General features: G+C 42.5%; 1 protein-coding gene across 2 annotated transcripts in view; it reads left to right on the top strand.

Moving 5' to 3' along the window:
* LOC125453947 (partitioning defective 3 homolog B-like) overlaps positions 1-22,006 on the top strand; it is an 883,406-nt gene that overhangs the window by 374,807 nt on the left and 486,593 nt on the right. For both annotated transcript variants that reach the window (XM_059647050.1, XM_059647051.1), the window contains exons 5-6: positions 1,749-1,828; positions 11,390-11,476. In XM_059647050.1, coding sequence (XP_059503033.1) covers positions 1,749-1,828; positions 11,390-11,476 — 167 coding nt within the window. The remainder of the gene's footprint in view (positions 1-1,748; positions 1,829-11,389; positions 11,477-22,006) is intronic.

Raw genomic sequence — 22,006 nt, 5'->3', positions numbered from 1 at the left:
CCTCAGTGAACTTCAACTTAGATTTCATGCATAATTTTCCAGCGGGATTTAAGTCTACAACATTCTAGAACGTAATAAGGAAAATACGAGCAGGAATAGACCATTCAGATCCTTGGGCCCACTCTGCCTCACCAGACAATGACTGATCATCAACTCAATGCCATAATCCCACATATTGCCCTAGTTTTCTTTTTGTGAATATAAATCTGTCAGTCTCTTCCTTGAGCTTAATGACTGACCTTCACCAACCTCTCAGATAGTGAGATCCAAAGGTTCAATATCGTTTGAGTAGAGAAGTTCCTCCTCACTTCAGCTCTAAGTGGCTTGCCCTTTATTCTGAGATTGTGGTCCCTGGTTCTTGAACCCCACGACTCGGGGAAGCACCCCTTCTGCATCTACCTTGTTTAGCCTTTTAAGAATTCTGTACGTTTCTGTGAAATTACCTCTCATTCTTCTATAGTACAGAGAAAACGGGCCGAGTCTCCTTAATCTTTCATGGTAGGAAAATCCCAGGCTTCAGTTTGGCAAATCTCTGCTGTACTTCCTTAGTAGCAGGCATATCCTTCCTTCAACAAAGGGAACAGAACTACACATAATATTCCAGTACAATCTCACTGATGTTCAATAGAATTGAAGCAAGACTTGTTCACTCCTGTACTCAAATCATCTTGCAATAAAGGTGAACACAACATTTACCTGCCACATTGCTTGCTGCACCTGAATGTTAGGTTTCAGTAACTTTTATAACTGATGAATCCTAGGTGTTTTTGGACATCAAAATATTTCAGTCTCCCGTCATTTAAGAAATGCTGTGCTCCTTCCTTGGTATAAATTGAATAAGCTTGTACATATCCACTCTATATTCCATCTGCAATGTTCTTGCTCACACATTCACCCTATCTAAATCCCAATGAAGCACCTTTGCATCCTCCTTATAATTCACATTCCTGACAGGTTTTGTCACTTGCAAACGTGGAAATGTCCCTACTTCCAGTTTGATATAGATTGTGAACAGCTGGGGCTTAGGTATTGTACCCACAGGTCACAGATTGCCAAACTGAGAATGACCCATTTATTCCTTCTGTTTCAGAAATAAGTTAAAATGCTGCCAATTGAGACATGGTTGCATTCATTGCCTCAAATTGGCATCCCATGCACCAGCGAAGCTGTTAATTTCAATTATGATCACATTAATCAGATCAAATTCAGTTACAACATAGCATGTTCAGTTGCAGGAGTGTATACCATGTACAAGATGCATACTGAAATTCAACAAGGCTCACGAGACAGCATCTTCCGAACTGACAATCACTACTGTCCAGATGGACCAGGGCGGCAGATATGTGGGAATGCTGCTACTTGCCAGTTCCCCTCAAACCCACATACCCATCTTAACTTGGCAATAGGAGATAGCAAGAAATGCACGTGCTGGAGTCAGGATCAATACAGCGTGGAGCTGGAGGAACACAGCAGGTTAGGCAGCATGAGGGGCAGGAAAGTCGACGTTTTGGGTTTTCATCCTTAAACTGTGCTGAAGGCTGTAAACTCAATGTCGGCTTTCCTGCTTCTCTCAAGCTGCCTGACCTCCTGTGTTCTTCCAGCTCCACATTGTATTGGAACCACAGAAAATTGTACATGTGAATGTAAAGAATGAACAGAAATTCGTCAACTTGATTGAGTTGACACATAGCTCCAATAATCTACTGATATAATTCTTATGTAACTATTTGTCTCTCATAACTTTACAGGGAGCGAACTGGGCCCCAATAGATGATGTAAGAACAGATTACACAGGACCGACAGATAAGCATTCGAAACATGCTTACAGGTACAGTGAATTAATTTAGAGTTGGGGATTTAAATTTGGTGATGGATTCTCTCTGTGGGAATAAAGATGTCTGTACATATATCCTTTCTCGCTCTATTTTGGGTAAGATGTTACATATTTTCATGTGTTGTCTACAACACTTGCCTTTTGTTACCTTAACTTTCTCATTAACAGTTCCAAAGTTTGTAAAATTTCCACACAAACATTCTGGTATATCGTCCATATCAGGGAAGGCATCACCTTGTTCTCTAGTTGGGGCAATGAAATGAAGCAACTAGTCTCCCCAGCCATCGCTTGATAGCACACTATACCATGAGATCACTATTCCACATTATTGGTGTTAGCTGGTGTAAGCATTCTCCATTCTCCTGTGATATCTTCATCTTTCCCAATTATTAACATATTTGACTGCTTTCTTGCTCCTTTGATGCTGTCTGACCTGCTGTGTGTTCCTCCATCTCCACACTGTTATCTGTGACTCCAGTATCTGCAGTTCTTACTATCTGCTAAACTTGTCCCACCTGCCTGCTGCTGGCCTGTATCCCTCCAAACCTTACTTTGCTTTATTCATGTACTTATCCAAAAATTGATGAAAATCCACAAAATAGGACTTAAAGCAACCTGCTGGTACTATGCAGCAAATTTCCGTGAGGTTGTTGTATGGTTTGACACCAGGCAGTGGTGGAGCTTGAGATCACTATTCTATCTCTTTATCAGGTGGAGGGATAATGAGAGAAGTAGGAGTGAAGTGGAGATAAGCTTCACTGTGACAAAGTAAGATATCAGAAAGATGAACCCCTCCATCCTTCTGTCTCTCTTTCTTTTTTTCTCTCTCTGTCTCTCTAACCCTCACGATCTACCACTTTTGCTTACTCTTCTGCTCTCTCCACCACTTCCTCCTTATGCCTGTTGACTTGATCCTGTTTTCTTTGAACCCTCCTGCCCTCTTTAAACCCCCATCTGTCTCTTTCCATCCTTTCCCTCTCTCCTTTCCATCACTCATTCTCTCCTTTTCCCTTCTACTTCCTTCTCTCCCTCCCCCTTTCCTCATATCTTTCCCTCCCTCCAATCCTCTTTCCCACCAATCATCCCTCCCTCTTCATTCCCCTGCCTTGTGCTTTACCTCTTCGTCATCCCATTTCCTTTCCACTCATCTGTCTTTCCCTCCCTCCCCCCTCTCTCTTTTCCTCCCTCTCTTTCCTCTTCCCTGTTCTGTGTTGACAGTCAGCATTCTAGTCAGAATGGAGCCATTTTTAAAGTGAACCCGGAGTCTGCAGTGTCTAACACTCGTGGCTGAGGTCATGCACTCACTGTATGTCAGTCGAAACCATTTCATTCTCCATTGCTTACTTTGTCTCTCTCTTTCCTTCCATTTCTGACCCTTTCTTGGTCCCTTATTCTCCCTCCTTTTCTTTCTCTCTGTCTTTCCCTCTTTCTTTCCTCTCTTTCCCTCTTTCTTTTCTCTCTTTCCCTCTTTCTTTCCTTTCTTTCCCTCTCACTCACTCATTTTTTTCTACTCCTTCTCCTTCACTCTTTCCCCTTCTCCTACCACTCCTTCATTCCTGTCCTGCCTGCCTCACCCACCTTCCCTCTCTTTGTCAGTCTCTCATGCTGCTGATGTGGTTTGTGGTTCTCTGTGTTGCCCTGGGATGACATGTACCAGAGAGACACCAGTTTCTTGTGAAACAAATGTCTTGAAGTTTATTTGCCATGCTCAATGTTGGAATGCTACGATATCACAGACTTATGCTTATTGGATGGGTTTGGTGTTTGCTGATGTGATTTAACACGACATGCCCATAGCTAACTCACTAAAGATACACTGACTTCGATAGGCAGAGGGAGTGACTGAAATTGAAATGAGTACTTGACACTGGAACATCACATGTCATGCTGTCATGTAACTGCCTCAAGGTACAGGGCTGTCTGGTCTAGAATCTATGCTATAATACAAAAAAAATACAGTCAATGTGTCAATAACTGTTTGCAATTGTATCTTCAAAGTCTCACACTTAAGAGAACATAGCAGGGTAGTCAGTCACCAGAATATAGTAAGACAGCATTGGTTGCAATCTTGCACCATGGATTAGAAAGAATCTTGTGCACAAGAGGTTCTATTGATTGTTGAGATTGATCACTTGATTAATTGATCAGTGCCCTTATTATTGTCAAATCATAATGTGGATTCATTCAGTAATTTCTTGGTTTTCTCCTGGTGACCGAAAGAGAGTATTCTTGTCATAACAACACAAGACCTATGTCATGTTTCCCTTAGAGATTAAATTCTTGGAGAGAGCCCTGCTTCATATAATCAAAACAAACCCTTGAGCTTGGGGGACCTGTTGGATGTGTTCAGGCCAATTGATTATATTGATTTGTGTGAACTTTTGTGGTTGGTGATCGTCTGACATAGCTTAAGGATGTGCTCTGCTCAGCTATGACCAAAATACATCGCATTGATGTTACAGCCTGGAATATTTGTAACTGATGAGTTTGTCACCTCGTGTATTGTAATGTCATGAAGATCTGCGCATGCCATTGGACTGATGACAGAATGTCAGTCTGCTTCAGTTACGTCAAAGGTCTTGAGTGCCCGGCCTGAGGATTTGTGTTGGTATTTAAGATGGATAATGCGTAGAATGTCAGTCCCGTTGTAAGCAGTTATCTTTTGAGGACTGTACCACACTGTGTCAGTGTACTGAGTACATTCCATAAACAGTGCAGTCTTGACATACACTGCATGTTGTCCATTTCTTTTTGGACGTACCACTTGGATGGAAGTAAAAGTTTCAGCTTTTCTGATGTGTCTGGGTCAGTCAAGTTTACAACATGCACTGGGGGTCTATCAGCTGAACAATGTAGTTTTTTCTTGGACTTCATTCACTTGCTTGTGTGCCATGGATGGAACTTGTGAGAATTCTCTGGAACCGTTCCTTCCTTGACCGTTCTTCACGTGCTGCTGTGGAGCATTTGTGAGGCACTTTGGATTTCTCTGGATGATGGATTTCTTGCACATTATAGCTCGATGTCCTCTTGGAGAACATAGCTTGAATATGTTGCTAAATACTGGACAATGTCTTGGTGAGTGAGACAAACCACATCTCTCTCTCTCACTGATTCTGTCACACTGCCACTTGTCTAACTCAACATTTGGCAGCAGCCAGCTCCAGAATGATAATGACAGAGATCTAAGAAAAAAAACACAGGTCGGGCAGAAAACATGGAACAAAAAAGGCAAGCTATCTACTGTATACTCATCACTAAATACAATGCTGACATTCAAGAATACCCTAGTTTGGAGATTGATGTTTTATTTCCTACCCTCGGCCCTGACCCATTGTAACCATGGAAATGGCATCATGTATCTCACAAGGAAATGCAGCATCTCTTATCTTTCTCTGGCTCCTTGTGAGGAAAAGAGACTGATAAATGTTCTTGGTAACTTTACGCTTCCTGCTACCAAGCGAATTATCTGTCGCTTCTCCATCCAAGGCCCTTGTGTGTTCATTTAAGTGCCTCTGACTGCTCTTGCTCATAAATCGTTCTGATTTATTTTACCAGTTCCGGCTGTGCAACTGTGGTGTGTCTGTCAAGCAGGCAGTGAAAGTTTATCTGAAGTCTTTTTCTCATTACATTTGCCCACCCCATTTTCTTTTCCTGCATTGTGAAAAGTGTCTCTTCCTGGGTCAGCCACACTATTTTAGAGTGGAAGGCATAAGAGGGGGGCAAAAGAGCTTAATAACTACAGCTGTTTTTTTATGTGTCTGGCACCGTTAATATCCCAAGACACTGCACAAGGCCACTGTCAAACAAAATTTGAAACCAAGCTGCTTGGACAGGTGGCCAAAAGATATAATTTCAAGGAAGTGAGAGAAATGGCAAGATGGAGATGTTTAGGGAAATATTCAGGCCCTTCATTTGAAGCCCATTCACTCGTGGTGACATGATACTTTTGCATCCGGTTCAGAGCTGCAAGTTCTATTCCTCCTTTTGCGATACATCTTCTATCGCCTAGGAGGGAGCTTACTGCCACTCGACCTACCTCTCTGCTTCCTACTTGAATGATCCAGGGGCTGCTTCCTCCAAAAAGTGACAGTTGGAATGTTTACAGGCTAGTCTTAGGAGGTTAAGAAAGCATGGACTGTCCCGTCCCTTCTGGGTGGCATTGGTATTTCATGAATTTGCGTGCCAAAGAGGCAGAGGTCGAGAATGAGCTTTAAAAGTGCTCACTGTATACGTCTCAAGCTATTTGTTATGCTTAGTGATTTGGAAATTCTTTTAACTCTAGAATTTATTTGCATGCACACAGTTTGAAGGTACAACTAAAGGGTCTTCAGAGTCACAGCCAATAAATCCCACCACAATTCCTATTCAAAAATGATATGATATAACCAGCTGAAACAACCTTAAAGTAAATAGATCACAAGTGGCTAAAAAAAATGGTCATCACATGGGTGTATGTACCTCTTGGAATTATTGAATCATACAACAGATGAAGAAGGGACTGGGCCCATTATGCCTGTGTCAGTTCTTTGAAAGAATCCTCCAATTAGTTCTCCTACTCCTTCTCAACAGCCCTGTAAATGTTTCTATTTCAAGTGACCATCCATTATCTTTTGAAATTTAGCATTAAATTTGGTTCTGTCACTCTTTCAGGCATTGCATTCCATATCATAATCATTGTCTGCAAACAAAAAATTCCTTCTCATCTTTATGCCCGTTGTATGGAAAGTTCATATTTACTTGTACCAGATGTTAAATGACACACAACATCTGTGCGTTTTTGTCTGCAGTTATGAAAGCTGCGTAAAGCATTAATTGTTGGCCAGATTAACTATTTGACGGTATCTCCAATAAGATCCTTGCAGGAAAATGTAACCATTTCCATCATTGTTCTTGCGCTGAGGAGGGAGAAGGGTTAACCACGGTGACTTGTTGCTTCAAGTTTTTATCAGTTAGGTTTCAGGTTAAATGAGGGCCTATGAGAACATTGGCCAAAGTCCACATCAGGCTTGACTATAGCGATCTTAACAGTGAAAAGACACATTAGAAATTCACTGTCAAGACTTGTACGTAAAGGGGTCAGTCACATCTCAGTCTTTGGCAACTCTCACCTCTGAGTCAGAAAGTTAAAGGCTTGAGTTCAAAGATTGAAGTAAAAGTTCTGTGATGGAATACTGTCCTCTGACCTGGATGACTGGAGTTTGAGGTTGTTTTTGTCAACCAGTACAAAGCATCTCATGTGGTTGGCAATCCATCAATCATGTTTAATCATTCATTGATCCAATGTGTTTGTAGCATGCACCATCTACAAGATGCACTGCAGCATCATACCAAGGTTGCTTTGGTAGCACTTTCCAGACCCTGTGACTTCTACCACCGAGGAGGACAAGGAAGCAGGCGCATGGGAACAACGTCACTTGCAAATCACACGTCACGGTTACTTAAAATTACATTCCTTCACTATTGTTCGGTCAAAATCCTGAAACTCCGTTCCTTACAGCACATTACCCTGAATTCATGCAGTGGATGAAGCTTGGAGCTCACTTTCCCCTTCTCAAAGGCAGTTAGGAATAGGGTAATAAAAGGCTGGCCCTGCTGACATCCCACAAACAAATATATATATTGAAAAAATCCAGGCTGACACTTCAGTGTTGTGTAAGGGTATTATCATGGATTTTAAGAACGAACTCCCTTGCATGTATTGCAAATAACGCAGATGATGGCTGAATAGATTTACTACTTCTTGTCATTTTCAATCTATCCTCTTCCCCCTCTGTGGGTGAAAACTCCTTTCCAGGGTCTGATTTCACAGGGCGCTTGAACCCCTCTGGTCATTGGGGCATGACAGTAGGCTGTACGGTTCTCTGTCAGACTGCCATGTGTGCCTGTGTTATTTTCAGACTAAACTGTTCCAGTGCTTTCCTGGCTCATTACCATCTTCTAAAGTGTATTTAGGGATGCTGACAAATGTTGCTTTGCCAGTGACTGTCGTCCTATGAATGAGTATATGCTTTGTTTATACACTTACGGTAAAAGGAAGCCTCCCATCTTCTAGCTTCCATAAGCTTGTGTTCATCCAAAACTCTGATACCTGTAAACTAATTCACACTCACCTAACCTCCCTGGACTCTCGGACCATATACTTCCAGTTGGGTAACGCTTTGAACGTAAAATTTTTGGCCCATGTGTTCAATTTCCTTCGTACCCCTTGCTCATCTCCAGACTGTTCCAGGAGTTTGGGAACTCTGTGTGCCTTCAATTCTGCCCCTTTCAGTGCCCTGAATTTTATTGTTGGAGCACCTTCAGTTGTCCCAGCCCTTGCCTCTAGAATTCCCTCTCTTTACCTGTTTGGTCAAACCTGCTCCAATATTTCCTAATCTGGCTTGGTTTTAAACTTTATCTGATTATACAACACTTACAGATACTGTGTATGTGCAAGTTGCTCTGTTAAGCAATAGGGGAGGCTACTTGATCAAAAACAGGCCCAAGCTCATATGGCGTGCATGCACATGAGCATTTTCTACAGGATGCCAAACAGAAGTGGAAACTTCAGTTTATTGCCTTTGTACCAAGTTATTGTAGTTTTCAGCACCCCTGCAATACTTGGGCTGAGGCGCCAATTAGGTATAAACTCACAATTGGGCATGTGACCTTCCAGCTATTTTGATTTTTAAAAACAGGTAAGAGGTATAAAACTCAGCCCTCATTCTGTATTTATTTTCTGCCCCCTGATTTTTCCCTTTCTTTTGCTCTCATGAGTTGCTTATCAAGGACAGGTTGAACCAATTATAATTGTCCGGGTATTTAAGCATATCAGGAAGTATAGTGATCCATCAGAAAAGGTATCCCATTCCAATACATCTCGTGCACTGATGTAAATGTGCAGGAAGTGCTCCCAATGATGACCCGGATTGCGGTTTTGTTGGGTGAAGTCTCCCGAGTGTGTGCCTCTAATATGGAACAGAGAATCTGGTTTAGCTGTGATTCTGCCTCTGTTGAATAGCTCATCAGCAGTCACTCTGCGACCAAGCAATTCAGTAAGGCACATGGTAAAACAATCCCACAATTAGGTGGCCGCTCACACCTCAGCTGCCCAAATCATTCAGTGTTCTTCCAGAGGAGGTGAAGGATTTGCAACACTCTAGATATCGTTACAGTCCTTGATAACTTCAAAAAATAATTTGAATTCCAGTGCCTGTCTGAGAAGACTCCACAATTTTTTGAGTCTGTAGACTTTTATGGTAATAAAGAAACTGAAAGCAATTTTGTCTAAACACCACTCAGTAGAAACTCGTAACTTTAAACTACAGAAAAGGTCACGCTTTTCACCATGAAAGCATTTGAAAGACCCGCACAATAGTTATATTTTTCTTTGTCACTTAAGTAGACACATTATTCTGCAGGAACCAACCCAAAGCCATCCACAGTTCCAATTGACTGGCTTCCTTTACCAGCCAGAGAGCTTCCAATGCCTAAATTTTTAAAAACATTATTCATTCACAGGATGTGGACATTGCTGACTAGGCTAGCATTTATTGCCCGCAGCGCAGTTAAGTGTCAACCACATTGCTGTGGGTCTGGAGTCACATGTAGGCCAGACCAGGTAAGGATGGCAGTTTTCCATCCCTGAAGGTTTTTTCCAACAATTGACAATGAATTTTTGTTCATAATTAGAATATTAATTCCAGATTTTTTTTCTGAACTCAAATTCCACAATCTGTCATGGTGGGATTTGAACCTGGGTCCCCAAAATGTTACCTGGGTCTATGGATTAACAGCCCAGCCATAATACGACTTGGCCATTGCCTCCCCATGCTCATGTTGAGTTTTACCCGCCTTGTTTATAAAACTTGGTGTCTTTAATCTGAGTATGAGCTCCACCCACAAGACTTGCAATCCAATCCTAAAATGGCTTCCTCTAGACCTCAACTTCCCAAAGACTATCTCCATGACAATTCAAATCGCTTGTGTCTGGTAGACATGTTAATGCTGTGTAATATAGACCCCCAACTCTGTGCAAACTTTAGATTAAGTAGACAGTTGACTGTATAACTGTTCACAAAATCAAGCATACCAAGCACCTCACTGTAACTCGCAGATGGACAGTCTATCAGCAAAGCTGCAGTGATGTGAATATCATGCACCTTCCTCCCAGTAATATGACTTGTGACCACCTTTAATAATCCCTCTAATGACCAAGCCACCAAAGCTTGTTGTCAGGCTGAGTTCATAATATGTCAGACTCTACCATTTTATTCTAAATTAAACAGACAGATCCAAATGGTAATAAATGTACAAACTTCATGTGTGTAACATCATTATACCATGTCACACATTGAAACATGTTTTATAAATGGTCATTGTGTGTTTTGCTGCTAAGAGTGAAAGAGCTGTAGAATTAACCTGTTTTCTCTCTTTCTCTCTCGCTGGCTCTCTCTTCGATCTCCCCTCTTGTCTCTTCCATGCCCTCCCCACCTCTTGCCCTCCCTCCCATGTGTCTCTCTGTGTCTCTGTCTCCCCCTCCCCACCATTTCTGTCTCACTCACCCCCCACCATGGTGTCTCTCTCTCTCTCTCACTCTATGTCTCTCTCGCTCCCTCCCTCACATCCCCTGTGTGTGTGTGTCTCTCTCTCTCTTCACCCCCACCATCTGTCCAATTCTCTCTCTCTCTCTCTCTCTCTCTCTCTCTCTCTCTCTCTCTCTCTCTCTATCCCCTCCGTGTCTGTCTTTCTCCCCTCCTCACCTGTCTCTTCCCCCTTTTTTCGCCCCCCCCATGTCTCCCTCTTCCAACCCCCCACCTCTCTCTCTCTCTCTCTCTCTCTCTCTCTCTCTCTCTCTTTCTCTCTCTCTCTCTCTCTCTCTCTCTCTCTCCTCCTCCCCCCCCCCCCCGCCATTTGTCTCTAACTGTCTCTTTTCTCTCCCTATTCCCCTTCTGCCTGTCCCTGATCCCCTCATCCCCCTCCTCCCTTATCCCGCTCCTCCCTCTCCCTCATCTCCCCCCGCCTTTTTCAGTCTCACCCCCCCCTTTTGTCGCCCTCTCGCTCTCTCTCTCTCGCTCTTTTGCTGTCGCGCTCTTGCTCTCTTTCTCTCTCTCGCTGTCTGTCTCTCTCTTCTTTTCTCTCTCTCTCTGTCTCTCTGTTAGCACCACCCCCTACCTCCTTCATCACCCTCACATCTCTGTCGGCCTGTCATGCCCATGCACTTATTTCATGAGCATTGGTGTTCCATCATGGTGCTGCATTATAAGGAGACTTCATTCCCCTGCTTCATATTTTTGAGTACTTTGAAGACCAAAACGAGAGTTTCAATTGTACATTTATTATGTAATTGCCCACCTGTTAAAACCTTGGTAGCCCAATGTTTTTGTTCCTTTTATTTGCATTTGACTGATTTGAAACCTTTTTTTTCACTACTCTTAAGGCCCTGACAGATGCGTTATAATCCGGTCACTCCATCCTGTTTACTTATTGGAGAGAATGGGTTAAAAATCTGTGGTTTTCGTTGAGTCCCAGCTGTTGTTGTGTGTAACCTCATCCATCTTGTCTTTCTCTTGGCAGTGATTTGACAAAGAAGGTGGAGTTTTCTGGAGACAGTGGCCCTCTGGGAATCCATGTAGTACCCTTCAACTCTTCGTTGAGTGGAAGGTAAAGTATCCAAAGCGCATCTATACTTAAACTACACAGAGATTGAGTCCCCTGGGTTCAGGATCCATATGGTGCCCTGGATATACAACTCCCAGCATGAGCACTCCTCCAGCTGAGCACTGGCTCAATAAAGTGAGGTCGGCTACAGGCCTTATTGATAAAGTATTGTTTCTCTGTCAATGTGTATGTTTACAGAATGTTACAGGTTTCCAGACCATAACTATTTGGCCCCAAGTGAAATTGGTGTTGCTGCAATTACTTGCAGATGCTGTAGAGTGAAATTAGCAACTTCAAGCAGAATGAGTCCAGAGCTTTGCTCCCAGGTTTGTCATTCCTCCCTTTAGTTAGGCAGTGTATATCTCAAATTAGCAACACTTACTTTAAAAAAAAATCTGGCATGTGAAAGACTGGACACAGTGAGTCAGTTTTCTCTGAAAAGCAGAAGGTCAAGGGCAATCGAACAAAAAGTCTTTAAAATTATGAAGGGATTTGATAGGGTAAACATAACATGAGATGTGGGAGAATCAAAAACTAGGGCCATTCCAGATAGGATAATCACTCAGGAATTCTGGAGAAACTCCTGACCCAGGCAGCGGTGATAATGTGGAACTCGCTCCTACATGGAGTCATTGAGGTGGGTAGCACAGATGCATGTAAGGAGAATCTTGAGAAGTATACGAGGAAGAACGAAGTGGGTTTTGGTGAAAATGAGTGGGAGGAGGTTTGTTTGCAGCAAAAGTACCAACTCAAAAAGTTGGGCAGGGCTAGTCTTAGGCCTGTTTCTAGGCTATAAATCTTCCGTAGCTCTATATAAATGCATGGATTTAATTTTCCTTCTGGGAAATGAGCCAGCAAAACCCATGGCTGGGTCATCGTGTGTGTCATCATCCTGAATGACTCCATACTTTTCAGTTTCCCCATTTCACCCACCACTGGCTGTTGTTTTTCATTTCTTCATCGTGGTTTGTTTGTTCATTTGTTTCACAAGTGGCAAAGGAACAATTCTGTAAACAACGCGGTTGTAGAATCTTACAGAACACATGGAGATGGCTCGGCTCCTTGTGCCAGTCTCAGCTCTTTTGAAGAGCTATCCTGTTTGTTATTGCCCCGTAGCCCCGCGGACTGCAAATTTCTCCTCTTCAGAACGTTCCTCCTGAAAATTGATATGAATCTACCTCCATCACTTTTCCACGCCACGCATTTCAGATCATCCCAACCTTCTGCCTGAAAATAACAATGTTGCTGTTTTTCATTGTAAGAATTTCAGAAGTCAGGTTCTCCATTCAATAGGCGTGGATTCTGTTGAAGTTATATAGAGGGGCAGTTCTAATTCATTTGTAAACTGGACGGAGGGCCTTTTTCTCCTGTCAAAATGGAAATGGTTAATGCTCAGAGCCTGTCACCCAGCAAGAACTCCACACTTTACGTGAGTTTGGCAGCACATGTACCAAGATATTTTGGCATTTGAACAAGCCAGCTGCTTTAATTTGCAGGACATCAATGAACAGCATCATAGAAAGCTTAGCATCATAGAGACAAATAAAGTCATTCAGATCAAAGTGGTTCCTCTCCCAGGCTATCCGATCCTGGCCTGTCTTCACTCCATTTACCTGGCTTGATTCCATACGCTTCATTCAACTTATAAATATCTAACAATCTCTGATGTCTTTCTTTCAGTTGATCCCTAGCTTTGATCTCACAGATTGGTAAGGTTGAAGGGCACGGATGCGTTTAAAGGGAAGCTAGGAAAGCACAGAGGAGTGTGAGGATGAGATGAGACAAAGGGAGCCAGGGCATACTCGTTTGGGTCATCAACTCAGGCAGAGAACAGTTGGGCTGAATTACCTGTTTCTGTACTGTAAATTCTGTGTAATGTGCAACTTTTTCTGCCATTAGCCTTTGTGTGGCCAAATACGTAATTGCACTAGTGATGATGTAGATAGATTAAGAAGCTAAGGTTACTCATGAGACAGTTGTTCAGGTAAAGGTACAAAATCAAATTTTTTTAATATGACGGGACAAAGCTAATTAGAGTGGATCCCAAGGGGGATTTGTGCACGTGGGACAAATGGATAGGAACAACCAGCTCCTTTCACATCTTGACAGCAGACAGCAAGCTTGTGACTTCAGGTTGGGGAGATATTTCCAGCTGTTCACCACAGCGCCCTTCCCTGCCGCATTGTAGTATCAGGACTTGTCCCAGACCAGTGCCTAGGCTGAGCAAAGGTGATTGTGTGCTGTTAGTGTTAAACACAGAGGTGTTGTGCTAATGTATTAATTAATACTGTTTAGAGTAATTTGCACCTCTTTAAAACAAATACAGCAGCAATGTGTCCGTTAGCAAATCCTTTCATCATTTTTGCAACGTGGTCCAGGCAACCCTACCTCCCCAGTCAACGTCAAGGGTGTCTGAATGCCATGCAAAATTGAAGTGAATTCTGGTTTCCTGCCTCTGAGAATCACAACCTGCCAGCAAAAATCAGATCTGCCTGAGGAGGGTGGCTGGGTGCGGGGGGTTTGTGGGGGGGTGGGGGGGTTGCGGGAGGGGAGCAGCAGGCTTGCTGCATTTGGATGCTGCCTGCCATTTTTAAAAGCCTTCCCCATTCTGCTAAAATCCAGCCCTGTCGATGCCACTTAGCCTCTCATGTCCATGCTGGCTCTCTCTAAGAACCACTTTGCTAGTCCTATTCCCCTAATTCCCTGCCTAAATCTCTCCATTTCTCCAGCTCGCCTGCTTTTAAGTTGTTCCTCGATAAACTCAGATCTCCTTTAATGGCCTGGTGTCAAACTTTGAACGATAATGCACCTGTTAAATGCCTTGGAATATTTTGCTGTGTTAAATACAATTGTAGAAACATTGTCCCCCATTGGATTTGTGTATTTGGCCACTGAATGACTTAATAAAGCCATAAGTTAAAATGTTGAATTTATGGGAAATTTTGTGTTCCCTTTCAGGCTCATTGCTTATTAATAGAAATGAAAACAGAACATTTTAATACTTTGTCAACTATGTATTTTGATTGTGCTTTTCTAAGTCCCTTATACGTACATGTGTCTATGTGTGTGTATAAACCAGATAAAATTCCTGGCCTTTGACTTTATATCTATGGTATATTGACTGTAAAGGTTTAACATTAAATTCCTCGGAGGAAAAGAGGGTAAAGTGGAGAAGCACTAAGAATCTGTAATAGACCAGAATGAACAGATGATCAATAATAATCACAGAAGTTCATCTATAAATGACTGAGTTTGAAATACTGCTATCACTAAAGCATTGGATTACTTTTTTATTTATCTTACATTTACAACTTTTACAAATTGCCCGGAAAGCACAGGCATAAATTTTAACCAAAGCACTCAGAAAATTCCTTTTTTATAAAAACAGCGGAGAGAGCAGTGAAAAATTGAATTCATTACCTCTTTAACCACATCATTCACTTCAGTATTGAGCAAGGTACTGATAGAACTGTTTGTTCACTGAGCACAACTAATTTTAGTGCCTTAACATTCAGCAACACCCAAGGGTGGTACCTACAATTGTACCTGTGACTAACTAGCTTGGGGAGTGAAATCACTGCACAGAGGTCAGTATCCCCTCACCAAGTCACCCTTTATATACATGGGCTCTGACCAGCCAGCTCAAAGCCAGTCCCTAGATTGAGGAGACCTTCTGAATCTTCTGCTTATATCTGTCAGCCAAGACTTCCTGAATGGCCCTGGCTGACAACCCCAATCAAGGATCTCATAGTCAGTGAGATCCACCTGACCCTTGTTCCAGTCACAAAAGGGAGTTCCTGATCTAAGCCTGGCCATCACTAGGGCAATCAGCATAGACTGTATTTCTCTAACCCCAACTTGAGGTCCTGTTACTACTCCAAAGGGGTAATCCCCAGGCTATGATACTTCCTACCGCATACGTTTTCCCCGATTTCCTTCACTCAACCAGCCTAGGCCTTTGGTGAAGGAATTCTATCTAGTCAATATTTTTGCCTCACAAAGAAGATCCTTAAAAACTTATTTCTAACTTTTGACAGCTGTCCTAATGTTTTCTCATCTAGTAAATACCAAATTTCATCTGATGATGCCCCTGCGAAGCACTCTTGAGCCATTTACCACATCATGCAAGCTGTAGATGTTTACCTTTCACTCTGTGTGAAGTCAAGCGTGCGCAAATATTCTCTGTAAGATTTCAGCAACCTTTAAGAATTCTTCCACGCTAGAGCATGGTAGCAAACTCTCTCTTTCTAAATCTCATATTAAACAATGAGTTTACAACTGAAATTGCTCTGTGCCACTGAAGTAAAAACAAGCCCAGCTCATTTTCCCTTTTAAATAAGGGACTCATGCTGAGGTACAGAACCATTTTTGTGAGGAACCCTTCAGCCCATCTCTGAAGGCATCATTTTTGAATTATGAATTAAACAGTGACTGGGTGATGACTGTTTGATTTTTGGTGTCACAGCAGCCTTCCCTATCTGTGTTACTCTGTTTTGATCACTAGATACATCAGGGCTAAATGCTTCTCATCCTCTCAGCTTCCGCTCCTCTCTAATAAACTTATCCCTACATGTCAACTCAGCACAGCCCTAAAGCCAGAAAATGTGTTTTTGAGGTTTTCTTTTGAGTTGATGGCTTTTAAAAAAAATTCAGCCTAAAGCAGTGTTTTATCTGTCTTCTGGCTGCCAGTATTCAGACACGCCATCTGTTGGTTTGCTTTTGGATGAATTGTAAGCAAATAATGATTAGCTGAAAGGATTTTACTTCATGGTGATTGTCATTTCCTTGTGCTGTGTTCCTATCATAGAATTGCCAGTCTCATGCTGGATTGGTAGGTAGCATAGATTTCAAGCTACCTGAAAATGTTAGACTGGTTTACCGACAGACAAGCTGACAACTTGCACTTGGAAAGCAATTTATGTACATAGTGATTGGCCTGAAGTTGGCCTGGTGAGCATCCATAGAATGAATTCCCCAATTGGATTGTTAACCTGGTCCAATCAGGGAGTCCTAGCTGACAGATGAAAACCCCCTGTAGCAAAATGACAGGCCAAACTTTCCTTAACATCAGTACACTCAGACAATGAAGGCCATCAGTTTAATTGGGACGATGTAACCATAGTAGCCCAAGCCAATCATAGACACACACGGGAATTCCTAGAGGCATGACTCTCAACCCGTAATGCTATCAACAAAAATGTAGAATTGGACCTCTTATACAAACCCGTACAGATCAGACCCAGAAATGTCGCTACTCATCACAATGGACCAGGCAGTATAAATTCCAAATGGAGTAGAACAACATCACTTCATTGGAGGCCTCACTGATGATGTCACTTAGCATGGTGATGAAACATCTGAGAACAAGCCAGCTCCGCAAGTCAACAAACCTTGATGGTGGGATACTGGCCTTTGTGGAGTAATTTGATGTACATATCCCTAGTCTAGCAAGATGTAGCTTGGACTTGTTTGTGGCTACTGGTCAGGTGGTGTCATCCTGGTTCTTTGCTCAAGAGTGTACTCAGTAGTACAGTTAAAAGTGATAACATAAAAGTGACAGTGCACAATCTGGAAGGGAAACTTAAGGGAATATAAGAACCTTAAAAACCCACTTTATGTTCAAAAATTCATTAGAAATGTTTGTCACAGTCAGTGTTTTCAGAAAGCAGGCTTTTGGTAAATGATCAGGTTTAATGTTGAGGGGTTTTCTTATGAGATGTGGTTGAGTTGGTTGGGCATGTGCATATCGGTGTTTACAAAAATGGGAGGAGACCTTTGCACCTTCGTGAAACATAAGAGTCTAGGACCTAAGGGCCAAACCTCAGAAGAGGGGGTCACATATTTAAGACAGATAAGAAGGAGTTTTTACTCTGATAGGGTAGTGAATATGTGGAATTCTTCACTGTAGGGGGCTGTTAAGGCTGAGCCTTTGTGTTTTTAAGGTTGAAACACAGATTTTTAATGAGTAAGTAAACCAAGTATTACAGAGAAAAGGCCAGATACTGAGGTTGAGGATTAACAGATCAGCCATGATATCATTGAATGACAGAGGGGACTAGATAGGTTGAATGGCCTATGTTCCTATGTTTTATGGTCTTATGCTACCATGAATTATTAGGACTGTGTGTTCAATTCATTGTTGCTATCACATTAACTTTGATTTGTTCCCATTTGTAGCCTTCACTCACTGTGAGTTTCTTTCAAATGTGGTATAAATTGAATTTTGCTTTAACATATTCATTGCACAACCTTATGGTTTAATGCTAGTTCCGTTTGCACATTTGTGCTTCACAGTGAAGCCACCTCTGAAACCCATGATTCCTGCAAGATACCCAACCCTCACCTTGAGTTCTCTGAGGCAATCTTTGCGCTGATATTTTGGCTTCTTTGATATATCAGTTATGTGAAAGCAACTCAATACAGATGTCAAGTCCACTCAATTTACTGTGCAGCCCCGCTTAGAGATGAGGTAAGCCTTCAACGCTATCAGGAGGAGCACAGTGGTGTGAAAGGATGAGGTTGTGATGATTAAACTATGCCTTTATGTTAGGTTCATAATAAAAGGGTAGCTTCCTGTCTGGTTCCTCCACTAACTTTCTGATGGTGCAGCTTACGCATTGCCATAGAGCATGGATGGTGAATCGGCAAGGTGAACACCCAACTCTGATGGCCACTTCCATCAGTCCCCGTTTGGGAAGTCATCGTGTGATTGTACTCTGTTGAGATGCATGTCAAAATTAAGACCGTGGCAGTACAGTAAGAGTTTGCTTTGTCTGCACTGGTGCACAGTGGGCTACTAGACCATTGCTGGCCATTTGAAACATTTAAGTCTGCCCAAGCAGGGAAGGTATTGGTGGCTGTGCTGATTGCTGTGGGAAACATAATCCTAACTTGGGTTAGCGCCCCAGGAGAGGAAAGACATGGTGAAAAATTACAGCGAGTCACTGGAAAATGTTTATGCTGCAGCTGGAATAGGCTACGGGTGTAAGTGTGCCAGTGATTTTTTTTAAGAAAAAGTTTTCATGAAAAGGCTTTTGTTAGGCTGGATTTGTGGCATAAAACTCCTTTTAACTCCAGAATGAAAAATGGTTTTGTTCATTGAAAAGGAATCTGGAAGTACCACTGAAGTAGGAAAAGTTGATGCTTAACGTAATAGTTGTGTCCACATTAACTGCAATTTCAGAACAAAGGCTTACTGAATTGTAAACTCATGGCAGTTCCTAACCTTTCCAAATTCTAGGAAGAAATTGGTTCTTATTTGAAGAAATAAATTCTTAACGAAATTTAATATCTTTGAAGCACTGAAGTGACCTTAATGTTGTTTAGTTCACTGTTTCGCTTTGTTCCAATCGTGCTCTCCATCAGTAATCGTGCTGCTTGATGCTCCCTAAAATTGAAGCCCCGAGACTTTGTGGAGATCTTGTTTAAAACTTCTCATCTTTTCAAAAACATTTTCTTTTGCCCTTTTCTTTTCCAATCGCTGTTTCCCTTCTTTTCTGACCCCACATTCCCTTTTCTCAGGCAGCTCCCTTTCCACCCCTCTTGCTCCCCAAACCCACCAGACCTTTTTACCTCAGTCCTCTGCCTGTCCCTTTGTTCCATTTCTCCTCCCCCCCCCCCCGCCCCATCCGCCCCACCCTGACACCTCAGCCTTTTATCAATTTCTTCTACTCTCCCTCGCATTCCTTAGATGACATGTCCACTCTGGGCCTCCTGCAGTTCCACGATGCCATCCGAAGGTTGCAGGAACAGCAACCCATATTCCAGTTAGGAACCCTGCAGCCCAATGGTATCAATGTGGATTTCACAAGCTTCAAAATTTCCCCTCCCCTCACTGCATCCCAAAACCAGCCCAGCTCATCCCCGCCTCCCTAACCTGTTCTTCCTCTCACCTATCCCCTCCTCCCATCTCAAGCCGCACCTCCATTCCCTTCCTCCGAACCTCATCCCTCCCCCTTGACCTGTCCATCCTCCCTGGACTGACCTATCCCCTCACAACCTACACTCACCACTACAGGCACCATCCCCGCCCCTTTAACTTGTCTGTCTCCTCTCCACGTATCTTCTCCTCTATCCACCTTTGATCCGCATCCCCCTCTCTCCCTATTTATTTCAGAACCGTCTCCCCATCCCCCTTTTCTGATGAAGAGTCTGGGCCTGAAACGTCAGCTTTTGTGCTCCTGAGATGCTGCTTGTCCTGCTGTGTTCATCCAGCTCCACACTTTGTTATCTTGGATTTTCCAGCATCTGCAGTTCCCATTATCTCTCCCCCACCCATTTCCCTTTTCACCAGACCCTCCCTCCCTCCCTTTGCAGTTCTCTTCACTCCTCTGTGCCCGCCCTGCCCTCTTCTTCAGTCAGTCCCAAACTTTTTTTTCCCCATTACTACTTCATCCTTTTTGGTATCTCATCAACCACTCTCCCCTGTCACCCAAAGCCTGTCGCCACTAACCTGGCTCTTTTCTCTGGCTGCCCCCACACATTTTCAATTGAACTCTCTTTACTATTTTTCTGACTCACTCATAACTGTTTCTCTTTCCATCCTTTTTGTCATGCCTTCTTTTCTTCTCTCCCTTGTTTCTTTGACAAATTGACCCTTTTCCTTCCATCTCAACCTAGCATTTTCTTTCACTTTTCTACCTTTCTTCCATGCTATTTTTCTTTCTTTTGTCTGTTCTGCATGTTGTTTTGTTTTCAGCTATTCTCCTATTGTGTAGTATCTCTATCTCTTCCCCTTTGTTTCCAATCTCCAGTAAGAAAGAAAGTGAATGCGGCAGAGTAGGATCAATGCAGTGTGTGTATCTGACTGACAGAGGTTTCTTGCCAGATAAGGGCAGGAAGACTTCGTCTCCACAATGTCATCTCATCGTCTCGTTTCAGTGCCTGCATGTATAACAATATAGGAATTTTGGGTTAAAATCAAGATGCTCTGGACTGTTCAGGACTTGAGAGATTTTCCAACAAAAGGAGAAGTTGAATTGCAGCAAGATGCCATCTATTCATTAATTTGAATTATGACATTGTCCAGTTGAATGCTCCTTTTCATTAGAATGAGATGCAATTGTCTGTGAGCTATAAATGTTTAAATTAGGATTTATAAGTTTATGATGCGATAATTTAATAATAGACTTAACTGTATAAGATCTTTAAGCATATTGTTTGACTGGGATCTTAAAAAAGCTGACTTCCTTTCTCAAAGCTGTCCAAAACTAATGCTGCTTTTCAGCCATTTGAATTATTTTAACATTTAGCATGGGGCCAAACTTCAGAAATTGGCCAAGAAATACAAATCATAATCTGGTTGGCACTGGATTCTGCATGCCTTTGATTTTTCCTATGCACAAAGAAAACAAAATATTTATCAACAGCGGCAATGAACCTTAAAATTTACAATGCATTTAGGTCGTATACTGCGTTTCTCAAAATGTAGGGAGTGGCTGGGGGTAGTACAGAGGAACTTGGGGTTGGGAAATTTTTTGCATTTTTCCAGAGAATCATTCTGTTTGTGCAGTCAGGAGGAACTGCACCAGTGGGTTAGTAATAACCAAATACCTTGTACAGTACTGACCTGCGCAGAATTCAACCCCTGGTCTTTGCCACACATGACAACTGAACTCACCTGACATAGCAGAGGTAGGTAGGGATGCTCTGATTGGTCACTGGGCTAGTGGAAGTTGGCCAAAGAGATGATGGGGAGCTGTTGGTGGTTAGGAGGGAGGTGGGACAATGCCAGACTGCTGCTTTTCAATGTCCATTGATGCTAATTGGGAAATGACTGTGTGGTGGCTTGATCTGGATGGGATTAGTCTTGGCTGTAAATCTGCTGAAACGTACTATGAACCCACACACCAGCAAAACTGCCTTCCAAAGATGCAGGGATGAAAGTTGAGGGTGTAACTGCATAACAAATGAGAGTTTGATGAGCTGTTATTGAGAATTTGATGTCAATAATAATGCATCTTACTATGAGTCGCTTCCTTCGGGGAAAGGGTGTAATGATAGTTTGGAGAGTTGTTATGGCTGGTTGGCTGGGGGTTGGGAGGATGTTGCAGCGGTGGGAGCAGTGAATGTCATTTGTCCTTAATCTTAATCTTATTCTTCATCTTAAAATGTGGTTTAACCAGGTACCAAAGGATTTGTAATAGGTTGTCATCGTGAGCTTTGAATGTACGTTTGAATCTTGAAAATGCACGACAGGCCTTCCATTTCATGCTTATGTTAGGGTTTCTACAAAATACTGAAGCAGTACAGCCATTGTCAGCCAATCTCAGTACCTCAGCCCATTTAATCATTTTTGTTTCAGCAATTCAATCTAAACAAAAAGCAACGAAAACACTTAGCCGAAACATATTTTACACAAAACTGATTACACCTATAAAATGACCTGCTGACTTTAGATTAGATTTGGTAGAGGAGTGACTATATTTATTCTGCTGTGTGGATAATTAAGGAATGCTTTATGCTTCGATGCAGAAAATTCTCTGCAGTGCAAGTTGGATTCATCGCACAGTGAGAGTGGAATGGGCATTCGTT

The sequence above is a fragment of the Stegostoma tigrinum genome, chromosome 7 (genome assembly GCF_030684315.1).
Source record: "Stegostoma tigrinum isolate sSteTig4 chromosome 7, sSteTig4.hap1, whole genome shotgun sequence".
Classification (NCBI taxonomy): domain Eukaryota; kingdom Metazoa; phylum Chordata; class Chondrichthyes; order Orectolobiformes; family Stegostomatidae; genus Stegostoma; species Stegostoma tigrinum.
The sequence above is the reverse complement of the archived record's forward strand: the minus strand, read 5'-3'. Positions and strand labels throughout refer to the sequence as shown.